The sequence below is a fragment of the Hemiscyllium ocellatum genome, chromosome 4 (assembly GCF_020745735.1).
Source record: "Hemiscyllium ocellatum isolate sHemOce1 chromosome 4, sHemOce1.pat.X.cur, whole genome shotgun sequence".
Taxonomy (NCBI): Eukaryota; Metazoa; Chordata; class Chondrichthyes; order Orectolobiformes; family Hemiscylliidae; genus Hemiscyllium; species Hemiscyllium ocellatum.
This window is the reverse complement of record NC_083404.1, coordinates 66,603,204-66,616,711: the sequence shown is the minus strand read 5'-3', so window position 1 is coordinate 66,616,711 and position 13,508 is coordinate 66,603,204. Positions and strand designations below refer to the sequence as shown.

Genomic DNA, 13,508 nt, shown 5'->3' with positions numbered 1-13,508 from the left:
AGGTTTATGGTGAGAGGGGAAAGATATAAAAGAGACCTTGGGCAACATTTTTACGCAGAGGGTGGCGCATGTGTGTCATGGGCTACTAGTGGAAGTGGTGGAGGCTAGTACAATTGCAATATTTAAAAGGCACCTGGATGGGTAAATAAATAGGAAGGGTTTGGAGAGATATGGGCCGGATGCTGGCAGGTGGCACTAGATTGGGTCGGGATATCTGGTCGGCATGAGTTGGACCGAAGGGTCCATTTCCATTCTGTATATCTCTATGACTCTAAGTCAGGGAAGTGGTTCTAACTTACTGGATTCACTACAATGTTTTGGGTAATGTCCTTGGAGAGTTTGAGAAATTAAGAACAAGAAAATCAACATTTAAGGTCTCGATGATTATACAGTTCTATCCAGCTGACACCTCAGAGGCGACACCTCTACTCCCAAACAGCAGGAGCTGCAGTATATCTACACTGCCTGGTCCTCTCTGATATCCAAAGTCAGTACCTGTAGAAAGGTACTTGCCTTGTCCGACAAAGAAAGGCCTAGTTTGATGATATGGATCATGATAAGCAGAAGCTAATTACATGGTACTATGAAGCTTTCAAAGGTTGAAGCCTCACCCCTGTTCAAGAAGGAGCAGCACTATAGGACTCTGAAGGAAGAGAAATATTGAATCATAAAAAGCAAAAAGTGGATACGACAAGTGTGACAACTCAAACAGCTTGAAGATAACTATGCCATACAGAGATCGGGCGGCACGGTGGCACAGTGGTTAGCACTGCTGCCTCACAGCGCCTGAGACCCGGGTTCAATTCCTGACTCAGGCGACTGACTGTGTGGAGTTTGCACGTTCTCCCCGTGTCTGCGTGGGTTTCCTCCGGGTACTCTGGTTTCCTCCCACAGTCCAAAGATGTGCAGGTCAGGTGAATTGGCCATGCTAAATTGCCCGTAGTGTTAGGTAAGGGGTAAATGTAAGGGTATGGGTGGGTTGCGCTACGGCGGGTCGGTGTGGACTTGTTGGGCCGAAGGGCCTGTTTCCACACTGTAAGTAATCTAATCTAATCCTTTAAGAGTGTCCATAGCGGTTCCTAAACCTTGTGGCCATTGTGATCCCATTTTGAGGCTTGGATTGGGGGTGAGAAGAACGAGGACACGTGCTGTTAAGACTATCAGGTTTTTAAGGAAATAGTGGTCCATCCACTGGATTTTCCCCGACTTGCATCAGGCCCCAAAGATTAGTGAATTACACCACACCCACTACTTAACAATGTAAGGATTTCAAAGGGAACCAAAACTCCATAGTAATGGAGCTATAGCAGTCTTGGAGCTCATGGCGTGTAATTTTTGGACTGCGAAAGCATTAGGAGTCACCAGCCACACTTTGAGAACGCCTGTTTCACTGTCATTAAGTTTTCTAGTACTGATAATTTGCTCTCGTTCTGACCCTGATTCAACAATTATAATTTCATTGGAATGCCGAGCATGCTGTCTCATCTGTTATTGGCTGCAAAGTAATTTAGAATATATAGTTTCCCTATTTTCAGTTGACAATGTGACCAATAGCAGTTTACTAGGTGTCCATGTCCCTTCTGACCACACTGTATTTGCAATTTTAGAAGTTGTTGTGCTGATATTCATATCCTTTACAAATTTGTTTTCATGTTCTTTTTCGTCTAGCTTTGCCCCTGCTTTGCTGTTTTTTGTAACGTTCCAATTCCTTAGGATCTGTTGTTATGAATGCTGAATTTTATAAGTTATGTTTTGAAATATACCTTTAACTCAATGTTAGACTGAATTAGATGAAAATATCAGTTCAGAGACATGTCCCTGTGTGCCGATTACCACCGAGAGTGTATTTGAAACAGTAACCTATGAACGTGAGAAGCTTTGACCTAAAAGCAGTAAGGAAAATCTGTAATTACAAATAATTACAAATTGTAAATAATCAAGTGTTTGGGGAATCTGTAATTTTCTTGCTGAAATGTTTTAAAAGGACTTTTAAAAGCTTGTTATCAGTTGTAAAGAGATGAATTATGGCATTTGGATAATAAAAAAAACATGTGACTTGGTGGCCCTTAATTTGTAACTGCTTCCAAGTTAATATGCAAAAGCCACATGGCACACAGACACAAAGAAGAAAACAAAGTTCTGGAGAGTGGAGAGGTGGTTGGACAGCTGGACTCCTGAGTGGTCAGCAATCATGTTTAGAACTGCTGGAACTACTTCTTTCATTTAACCATGTGATTGAGTGCCTGGAATTGATCATACATGGTGACATGGAAAATAAAGCATTTCTAGAGCTGATAGTGTTAGAATAGTTTTTTTTCTCTCTGGGTGTCTTTTGCATCTGCACGGAATAAATGTTATTGGACAAGGGGCACAAGCATATTAGAGACATAAAAATGTACAGCATGGCAAGAGACCCTTTGGTCCAACTCGTCCATGCTGACCAGATATCCTAAATTATTCTAGTCCCATTTGCCAGCACTTGTCCCATATTCCTCTAAACCATTCCTATTCATATACCCATCTAGATGCCTTCTAAATATTATGATTAGTACCAGCCTCCACCATTTCCTTTGGCAATTTATTCCATACACCCACCATATTATAGAAAAAAACCCAACTATCATGGGATATTTGTATCATCAATAGTCATAAGTGAAGTGCCGAAAGACTGTTATAGTGCCACAATTTAAGAAAGGTGGCAAGGAAAAGCCAGCGAATTATAGACTGGTGAGCCTGACATGGGCAAATTGTTGGGAGGGATTCCTGAGGGACAGAATTTACAGGTATTTAGAAAGACAAGGACTGATTAGGGATTGACAACATGGCTTTGTGCGTTAGAAATCATATCTCACTAACTTGATTGAATTTTTTGAAGAAGTAACAAAGAGGATTGATGAGGGCAGAATGATGGACATGATCTTTATGGACTTCAGCAAGACGTTCAAAAGATTCATCATGGTAGATTGGTTAGCCAGGTTGATCACATGGAATACAGGGAGAACTAGCCATTTGGATACAAAACTGGGTCGAGTATAGAAGACAGAGGATGGTGGTGGAGGGTTGCTTTTCAGACTGGAGGCCTGTAACCAGTGGAGTGCCACAAGGATTGGTGCTGGGTCCATTGCTTTTATATAAATGATCTGGATGTGAACTTAGGAGGTATAGTTAGTAAGCTTGCAGCTGACACCAAAATTGGAGGTGCAGTGGATAACGAAGAAGGTTACCTCAGAGTACAACAGGATCTTGATCAGATAGGCCAATGGACTGAGGAGTGACAGATGGAGTTTAATTTAGATAATTGTGAGGTGCTGCATCTTGGAAAAGCAAATCAGGGCAGGACTTATACGCTTAATAGTAAGGTCCTGGGAAAGGTTGCTCAACAAAGAGACTTTAGAGTGCAGGTGCATAGTTTCTTGAAAGTGGAGTCGCAGGTTGATAGGATAGTCAAGAAAGTATTTGGTATCCTTTCCTTTATTGGTCAGAGCATCGAGTATAGGAATTGAGAGGCTATGTTGCAGCTGTACAGGACATCGGTTATGCCACTTTTTGAATATTGTGTGTAATTCTGATCTCCCTGCTATTGGAAGGATGTTGTGAAACTTGAAAGGGTTCACAAAAGATTGACAAGGATGTTGCCAAGGTTGGAGGGTTTGAGGTATGGGGAGAGGCTGAATTGGCTGAAGCTGTTTTCCGTGGAGCATTGGAGGCTGAAGGATGACCATATAGAGGTTTATAAAATCAGGAGGGGCATGAATAGGTTAAGTAGACAAGGTATTTTCCCTGGGTTGGAGAATCTAGAACTACAGGGCATAGGTTTGGGTCAGAGGGGAAAAATGTAAAAAGGACCTAAGGACCAACTTTTTCACATAAAAGGTGGTGCATGTATGGAATGAGCTGCCAGAGGAAGTAGTGGAGACTGGAGCATCAACACATTTAAAAGGCATTTGGATTGGTATATGAAGAGGAAGCATTGAGGAATATGAGCCAAGTGCTTGCAAATGGGACGAGATTAGGTTAGGATATCTAGTCAGCATAGAGATGTACAGCATGGAAACAGACCCTTCGGTCCAACTCGTCCATACTAACCAGATATCCTACCCTAATCCAGTCCCATTTGTTAGCACTTGGCCCATATCCTTCTAAACTCTTCCTATTCATATACATGGACTACTTGGACCAAAGCGTCTGTTCCCATGCTGTATGTTTCTATATCTCAATCTCCTGAAACTGTTACATAAATTAATCCACTGCAATTGAAAACTTTCAAGAAACTATTAGCTCAAGCTTCTATATGCTGTGACTAGCTGGACTTCAACCTGCTCCAGATTCCTAGTTGCATGTGTCTCTTGAACTGTGCAAAGCTAACAGTATATCAATGCTACCATGACAGGAACCAAGAGTTGAAAAGATTTTAGGAAGAGGTGTGTCAGACAGAATCTTGTTTACTTGACAACTATTGCCTGTAGAGAATTAGCTAGGTCTTTCAAGGAAAGGAACTGGAATTTTGCTGAAAAGAACTTTGTGGCTGAAACTAAGAGATATGGCCAGAGTGAAATGCAGACTAACTGTATTGTCGTTGTCATATCTGCTATTTCATGTGTAATTTATAGTTCATACTGGCTCTAATTTATAATGATTACAATTCATGTTACACATAGAAGTTACATAAACTAACCCTATGCCTCTGAGGGGTGGCATTTGAGAAATTGAAGGAGATGAATCTCGAAACTGTTATGATGCAGAAGGAGGCTTTTTGTTGGTTATATCTTCATTTGCGTAGTGGTTTGATAAATCTTAGTTTTAGAGTCATAGATCTGTACAGCATGGAAACAGACCTTTCGGTCTAACCTGTCCATACCGACCAGATGTCCCAACCCAATCTAGTCCCACCTGCCAGCACCCGGCCCATATCTCTCCAAACCCTTCCTATTCATATACCCATCCAAAGGCCTCTTAAATGTTGCAATTGTTTTCTTAGCATATTGTGCTAATTTTTAATTTTGGTACTTTTTCTATTATTTTTATTTTGCCTTTTAGTTCTTGAATTGTCTATGGCAGTGTTTGTTGGCAAGTTGAATGCTTTCCACAACTGTTTGTTTTTCCAATGCAAAGCTGGCTTCGTTACAAGATCTGTCGCCTACTAAAACTGCTGACTATTCCATATTATTTAAGATTGCAAAGATAATGTCTGGTTTCTATTCTCTATCATATAATATTTCTTTAATTCCCTCTTTGCTGTGTCCTGTTCTTCATCCTCATCTTCAACAAGTAGAAGAATTTATGGACACACTTTTCTCTCAGATCAAGATAATTCAAACAACTGCCTCTACTATATCCTACCTTTAAATATCATAGAACTATTATTCACAGAAGGAGACCATTTACCCACCAATCTTGCATTACTTCTATTGCTTAGTGCAAATCTGCGCATTACTTCTATTCAAACAATCATAATACCCTCTTGAACACCTCAATTCAAATTGATGAGACCACTGAATAAACTTCCTCTTTAGCTCCTTTGTGTTCCAGAACAGCAATCGCATTTTTCTCTCATTTTGTCAAGTCAACCCTAGTCCTCTCAAAACTTGTCGTGGGACCCATTTACTATTAGATCAATACTATTCCCATCCCACTAAGTAACTAGTCAATAACTTCTCCTGGTCCCCACCTTAGGCAACATTGCAAATGCTTCTTTGTTCTTCTATATTGTTTGTCTTTCCCTTGAAAATCTGTCATCACCTTAAAAACAACCATGTCATCTCCAATCTCCCTTTAGTCTCCAAAGCGTTTGAACTTGTTGCCACTCCCCTGCTCTCATCTTTCCTGAAACTCTGTTTGATTCCATCCAATCAGGTTTCTGTCCCTGCCACAATACAAAACAGGTTTTACCAAAATCACAAATACTACTGCGACAAATTTTCTCCTCATCCTGCCCAACGAGTCTGCAGCTTTTGACAGTTAACTACACCACGCTTCCAATGATGCCCGGCTGGGTGTAACTGCTCTCACCATGTTCCATTTTTATCCAATTATTGCTGGAAAAGTAATTATAATGGGTCTGCTTTCTGCGCCTGCATGTTACTTCTAGTGTTTCCCAAGAAACCATCCTTCGAACATGATGTGAGAAATATACATCTTCACACAGCGATTAGTTAGGGTCTCGAATGCAATACTTGATCATGTGGTGGAGGCAGGTTCGGTTAAGGCATTCAAGAGGGCACTAATTAGTTATTTTAATATGAGCAATATGCAGTATGATGGGGAAAAGGCATTAATGCCATTTGTGATGCTTATTTGGAGAGTATGCAGACACGATGGGCAAAAAAGTCACCTTCTGCATCTTAACAATTTTGTGTATCATCTCCTTCTATTTCTCATCTACATGTTCCCCCCTCAGAGGTGTAGGGTTAGTTTTCACACATCTGCTGCTGATTTCCAGTTCTAACTCACCATTGACTTCTCAGCTACTCCATTGTTTCTAAATTATCAGACTGCTTATTCAGCATCTAGTATAGGATAAACAGGAACTCCCATAAATTAAGTATCGAGAAGACTAAGGTAATTGTTTTCAGTCCTTGCATCAACTCCCCTCTCTCTTTCCTGGTTGAGTGCAGCTCTTGTTAAAATACATGTCATAAATGCACACAGGAACAATTGTGATCAAATAACACTGGAAATGGAGAAGATAGAATTGCTTTGTTAAGAGTATCAGACTTCATTTAACTTCAAATTTTGCAGCAAATCTTCAGAAAATTCAGATTTCTTCTTAAGGTTTGTAAATCCAATTGTGGTGGCTCTGAAATTCCACAGGACAATCATTGGATTCTCATTGTAACCAAAACCAGACTGCAAAGGGATCAAGGCTGGAAACTAAACATCCAAAGATACATGTACGATCAAAATGAAATTAAATTGACAGCAAGAATTGATATAGAATCAAAAGACATAGAACCTGTGTGGGTAGAGTTGAGGAACCGCAAAGGGAAAAAGACCTTGATGCAAATTAGGCAGCAGATAGGATGTGGAGAAGAAAATAAATCAGGAGATAGGAAAGGCACATAAGAACGGCAGTATTATAATAAATCACAGGTGACTACAACATCCAGGTGGCCTGGGAAAATCAGGTTGGTAGCTAATCAAGGAATTTATGGTATCTCTATAAGATATATGTTTGGAGCAGCCTGTGGTAGAGCCTACTAAGGAACAGGCAATTCTGGATTTTGGGACGTGTAATGAGGCAGATTAGAGATGTTAAAGAACACCTAGATGGTTCTACCATCATAATGTGATAGAATTCATCTTGTAGTTTGAGAGGGAAAATCTGGAATCAGATATATTTGTATTACAATTAAGTAAAGATAACTACAAAAAATGAGGGAGGAGTTGATTGGAAGCCTAGCAGGGAAGATAGTGGAGTAGCAATGGCAGGAGTTTCTGATGGTAATTTGGGAAGCACAGCAGACAAGACAAACGTGGCTGACAGGGAACATCTGGAACTGCATAAAAGCAAAAAGAGAAGTATACAATGTGGTGAAGATTAGTGAGAAACCAGAGGACTGGAAAGCCTTAAAAAAAAAGTATAGGATAACAAAATAAAAAGAATAAAGGGAGAGAAGATGAGATAGCGTGTAATATAAAAGGAGATTGCAAGAGATTTTTTTAAGATATCAAAAATGTAAGAGGGGCAGGAGTGGATATTGGATCACTGGAATATGAGGCTGGAGAAGTAATAATGGGGAATGAAGACCATAAGACATAGGAGCAGAAATTGGACCATTTAGCCCATTGAGGCTGCTCTGCTATTCATTGATGGTTGATAAGTTTCTCAACCCAATTCTTATGCTTTCTCCCCATAACCGTTGATCCTCTTGACAATCAAGAACCTACCTATCTCTGTTTTTAATATATTCAATGATCTGGTCTTCACAGTATTCTGTGGCAATAAATTCCATAAATTCACCACTCTCTGGTTGAAGAATCTTCCCCTTGTTCTTCTAAAGGTCTTCCCTTTACTCTAAGGCTGTGCTGCTCGAATTCTAGTCTCTCCCACCAATGGAAACATCTTCCCAATGTCCAGATGTTTAGTATTATGTACTTTTCAGTTAGACCGCCCCCCTCCCCTTCAAAATTCCATTGAGTATAGACCCAGAGTCCTCAAACTTTCCTCATATGTTAAGCCTTTCATTCCTGGGATCATTCTTGTGAATCTCCTCTGGATCTGCTCCATGGCCAATATATCCTTCCTGAGATTTGGGGCTGAAAACTGTGCACAGTACTCTAAATGTGGTCTGACTAGGGTTTTATGGTCTCATAAAAGGCTCAAAAAACATCCCTACTTTTACATTCTAGTCCTCTCGAAATAAATGCCTGCAGTGTATTTGCTTTCTGAACCATCAACTTAACCTACAAGTTTACCTTGAGAGAATCCTGGATTTAGAACTCCCTTTGCCCTTCAGATTTTCCACATTGTACTCCATCTGCCACTTCTAGCCCACTCTCATAACCAGACCAATACCTTTTATAGCCTTCCCGCCACCTCAATACTACTTGTTGCTCTACCCACCTTTATATCAACTGCAAACTTAGCCAGAATGCTCTCAATTCCTTCATCCAGATCATTAATGTATAATGTGAAAAGCTGTGGTCCCAACACTGAACCCTGTGGAACACCACTGGTCACTGGTTGCCATTCTGAGAAGGGCCTTTTAATTCCCACACTCTGCTTTCTGCCAGATAACCAAGCTTCAATCTATGAGGGCCTTGTAACACCATGGGCCCTCATCTTACTCAGCAGTCTTCTGTGTGGCACCTTTTACAAAGGCCTTCTGGAAGTCCAGTTAGAAACAAATGAATGGAATAGATACTTTGCATCAGTTTTTACAGTGGAAGACACGAGCAGCATACCAGAAATTCAAGCAAGTCAGGGGGCAGAGATGAATGGAGTTAACATAATTAAAGGAAAGGTGTTGTGGAAGCCAATAGGTCTGAAGGTAGATAAACCACCCAGACTAGATGGACTACACCTTCAAGTTCTGAAGGAGCAAGCTGAGGAGATTCTAGAAGCTTTGATAGTGATCTTTCAGGGGTCAGAAGACAGAAACTACAGACCTCAGTCATTGATAATATTTCAGAGTCCATTATTAATGATCAGATTACTTGAAAGTGTATAGTAAAATAGACAAAGTCAGCATAATTTTGTCAAGGGTAGGTCAAGCCTGACAAATCTGTTTGAAATCTTTGAAGAGTTAAGAAGCAAGTTAGACAAAGTAGAGCCAGTGTAGTAAGAAATGTAAACTAATTTCTAAATGGGGAAAGGCTTCAGAAATCTAAAGCACAAAGGAACTTATTAGTCCCAGTTCAGGATTCTCTTAAGATTAACATGCACGTTCAGTTGGCAGTTAGGAAGACAAATGTAATGTTACAATTCATTTCAAAAAGACTGAGTCGAAAGGCGTGGCATTGGAATAAGCACAACAGGTCAGACAGCATCCAAGGAGCAGGAGGGTCAATGTTTCGGCCATTAGCCCTTCGTCAATAATGAGGAGGTGGAAGAGGGCTGGAAGGTAAATGGGGGAGGTGGGGGAAAGGCGACAGGTGGATGCAGGTAGGTGATGTTAGGACAGTGGGGAGGGTGGAGCAGACAGGTGGGAAGGAAGGTGGACAGGTATGTCAGGTCAGGTCAAGAGGGCAGTGCCAAATTGGAGGGTTGGATTTGGGATGAGTTGCAGGATGGGGAGATTTGGGAACTGGTCAAGTCAATGTTGATTGTAGGGTTCTGAGACGGAATATGAGGCTTTGTGTATGTGTGGCTTTCACTCGGTGGTGTAGGAGGCCCCCCCATCTTCCTTGCCACCTATCTGCTCCACTCTCCCCACTAATCTATCACAATCTGCTCCTACCTGCATCCACCTATTCCATCCCACCTACCTTTCCCCCAGCCCTAACCACACTCCCATATTTATATCTCAGCCTCCTTCCCCCTCCATATGTCTGATGAAGGGCTAATGCCTGAAATATTGACTTGTCTGTTCTTCGGATGCTGCCTGACCTGCTGTGTTTTTATCAGTGCCATACTTTCGATTCTGACTCTCCAGCATCTGCAATCCTCACTTTCTCCTAATTTCAAGAGGGCTAGATACAGGAGCAAAGACATTTGCTGAGACTGTGTAAGGTTCTGGTCAAACTTAATTTGGAATACTGTGAACAACTTTGGGCTCCATATCTAAGGAAGCATGTGCTGCCATTGGATGGAATCCAGGGGAGGTTTATAAAGATGAGCATGGTGATGAAAGACTTGTCAAATGAGGGGTGGTTGAGGACTGAGTCTGTATTTGGAATTTAGAAGGATGAAGGAGGGTCTCATTGAAATTTACAGAATATTGAAAGGTCTGAAAACAACTGATATGGAGATGTTTCCAGTAGTGGGAGAAACTAGAAACTCAGGGCACAGTCTCAGAGTTAAGAGAATATGTGACAGATCTGAGATGAGGACGAATTTCTTCAGCTAGGATGTGGTTAATCTGTGGAACTCATTGTTGTAGAGGGCTATGGAGGCCAAGTCATTGAATGCACTTAAAACAGATATAGTTAAGTTTTAATTAGTAAAGGAATCAAGTCTTACTGGGAGAAGACAGGAGAATGGGTCTGAGAAACTATTAGCCATGATCGAATGGTGGACCAATCTCAAATGGGCCAGATGGCATGAGGATGGTATTGTGTTCTTCTGTCTTATAGTGGATATATACTGAATATAGATCAAAAAAATTCAGGTACAATTAATTAGGCTAACAAGTGATTCTCAGCAGGTGATATTGACTTTGTGCAATACTGTAGTTGATAATAGGTTATAGTGAAATGGCAGCGCAATTTATTTTGCAGTAATTTTAATGGAGTTAAAGAAGGCAAGTGTTGTAAAATGGTTTGCCAATTTGCTATCACTTAATTTGCACTATGAGAGTCAAAATGATCAGCAGTATATTTGAAGCTGTAGTCTCTCGGCAACATTAATATCTCAAAAGCCCTGACTTTATCTGAGATGGCAGCATATATTGAAATTTATCACCTTTTGACTGAATTCTACCTCATAAATGTTGCTGGGTTGTTTTTGTATCATTGATATGCCTGTGTGGAAGTCTCACATTTGCTGTTGGCAAATTCCTTGTGATACTTTTTGAGAACATGTAACATTCATGGTTCTCGCCTCCTAAAGGAGCATTTGGATGGCAATCAGGGCAGCAGTTTTGGGTGACACTGCATACTGGATCTCAGAGGTGCAATGGTTGATCATTGTCTAAATTGAGATCACCTAACTCCTCAAAGACTGGGTATATGCTTCATGCTTTGGAGGGCTTAACTACTCAGTAGTTAACTTCAAACAGGAAATTATTCAAACTATGAGATTAAGTTTTTAAGATCGGGAAAACCATTCTCACAAGATCAGCTCGCCTTTAAGTCATGATAATGCAAATCATACTGAATGTATGATTTTCCAACACTAACTCCTCCAAATACTGAAAGTAGAACAACTGACCAGCTGCTGCAGCATAGTTTTCACCCAGCAGAAATAGGTAAAATCAATCCCTATGTTTTAAATGAGTTGTTGTTATAATGTTGCCCATTTAATTTGGTTTCATTTGCAGAAACATTAATCCCACTGGATAGTAAATGAAGTCATTTAAATAAATATTTAATTTATTTTGAACTGTTTCAGGAAAGTAGATCACACTACATTTATAACTGTTAACTGCAGATGTCATATCTATCACAATGGTAAATGAATGTGCTTTTCATTAAAAACATAACATAGTATTGCAAATTACAGAGATTATTTTGATTCACACAATGGCTAGTGAAACTGTTTAGGAGTGCAGTAATGACATTTATTAATTTTTAACAGCAATTATCATTACTGGTGAATAACATGAATTAATAGTGTGTTACTGAACGAACCAAATTTTGAAAATAAGTGATATTAGAATATAAATCAAAATATTAATCAAAACAGTAAGTACTGTATGCTAAACCTTCCAGCCACTAGGTGTTACACAAAGAACAGACAACTCAAAATATTTGGAACATCTCTTTTCTACTCAACTGACCTAGATGGATATTCTCAAAATCATTCTGTCGGGCCTTTGATGAACTCCATGATTTTGGAAACAAGGTGCTCCTTCTTGTCCCTTGTTTTCACAGAAACACCATGATTTTTCAGCCAAGATTGAAGAGTAACACTGTTCAGTTTGGACAGCTGTAAAAAACAATTAGGACTATTTACCCAGACACGAAACTGCATTTCACCTTGGTTCAGTAGCATAAGCACAACTTTCTTCCTCCATTTTATTCACCAATAAATACTCATTCCTTCCCCTGTATACTTCACTGATATACTGTAAGACAGCCTGTTTGAAAAGAGAATTCTGCTGTACTGATAGTTAATAGTGATCTAACATAATATATCATCCAGAGATGAGTAACAATAGAATCTAACTAGAAAACTCCTAACCTACAACAAAATATTCACAGGAACCCTGAGGAGTAAATGCAATTTATGTAATTTTCCAATATTTTCATCGATACTTCACAGAAGGTCCTCTGCTCTATACACTAGAAATTTAAAACAGCTGGGAAAGATAAGTTAGCCCAAGTAAAACTATATTTTCCTCCATCTAATTTACTCTAGTATATTGCTGATAGTGGGAGAAACATTAGCCAGGAGTTCACTTGCTGTTTTCTAAAAGTATATAAGATCTAATAAAGTCACAGGAAAATTCCAAGGGGCTTCAGCTTCATACTTCATTGTCACTGTAATAATTACTCAGTGCTAGACTGAACTAAGTTCATGTTATCAATTTAGTGGTCGAAAGATGTAACAAAGGGGTTTAGGTGCAGATTTTGAGATCAAATGAGAGGTTGTATTTAAAGAAAGACAAAGTCAAAGAAATGTTCTGGCACTAGCACTTTAAAAAGTTATAGGCATGATAAACATAACTACAGAATGACATATAGATAGGAACAAGAATCTTCAATTTGATACATTAAGAGAGTGATAAGGACACATGACAAAAGAGTTGGAGGCAATGTAGAGCATGGTGCAAGCTTTGCACAAACTTCAGTTTATGAATGGTTGCTTTTCAGAGAAAAGCAAGGAAACAGAATGGAGGTGAAAAAAAGCAAAGTTTCAATGATGACTAAAGTGAATTAAGGATGAAGGAGACATTAGTGCAAAGGTGGAAAGGGAGTTCTCAGTAGTAGCAAGAATATGGATTGAGAGTGTCATAAGACAGAAGTTGCAGATTTTCAAGTTCAGTACGAGCTACCCTGCAACCCCGCCAGCCCCACACCTATCCCATTTATCTCTCAGCCCCCTTGGGCCACAAGCCTCATTCCCGATGAAGGGCTTATGCTCAAAATGTTGATTTTCTCTTGCTCCTCAGATGCTGCCTGACTGGCTGTGCTTTTCCAGCACTACACTCTTTGACTCTGCCATGGGCTTTAGCAGAAATTCTGGT

General features: G+C 39.9%; 1 protein-coding gene across 1 annotated transcript in view; it reads right to left on the bottom strand.

The window, feature by feature from the left end:
* Nucleotides 1-12,016: 12,016 nt before the first annotated feature.
* Nucleotides 12,017-13,508, bottom strand: part of LOC132815206 (uncharacterized protein C18orf63-like) — a 79,614-nt gene continuing 78,122 nt past the window's right edge. The window contains exon 12 of the mRNA XM_060824022.1: nucleotides 12,017-12,247. Coding sequence (XP_060680005.1) covers nucleotides 12,119-12,247 — 129 coding nt within the window. The 3' untranslated portion in view covers nucleotides 12,017-12,118. The remainder of the gene's footprint in view (nucleotides 12,248-13,508) is intronic.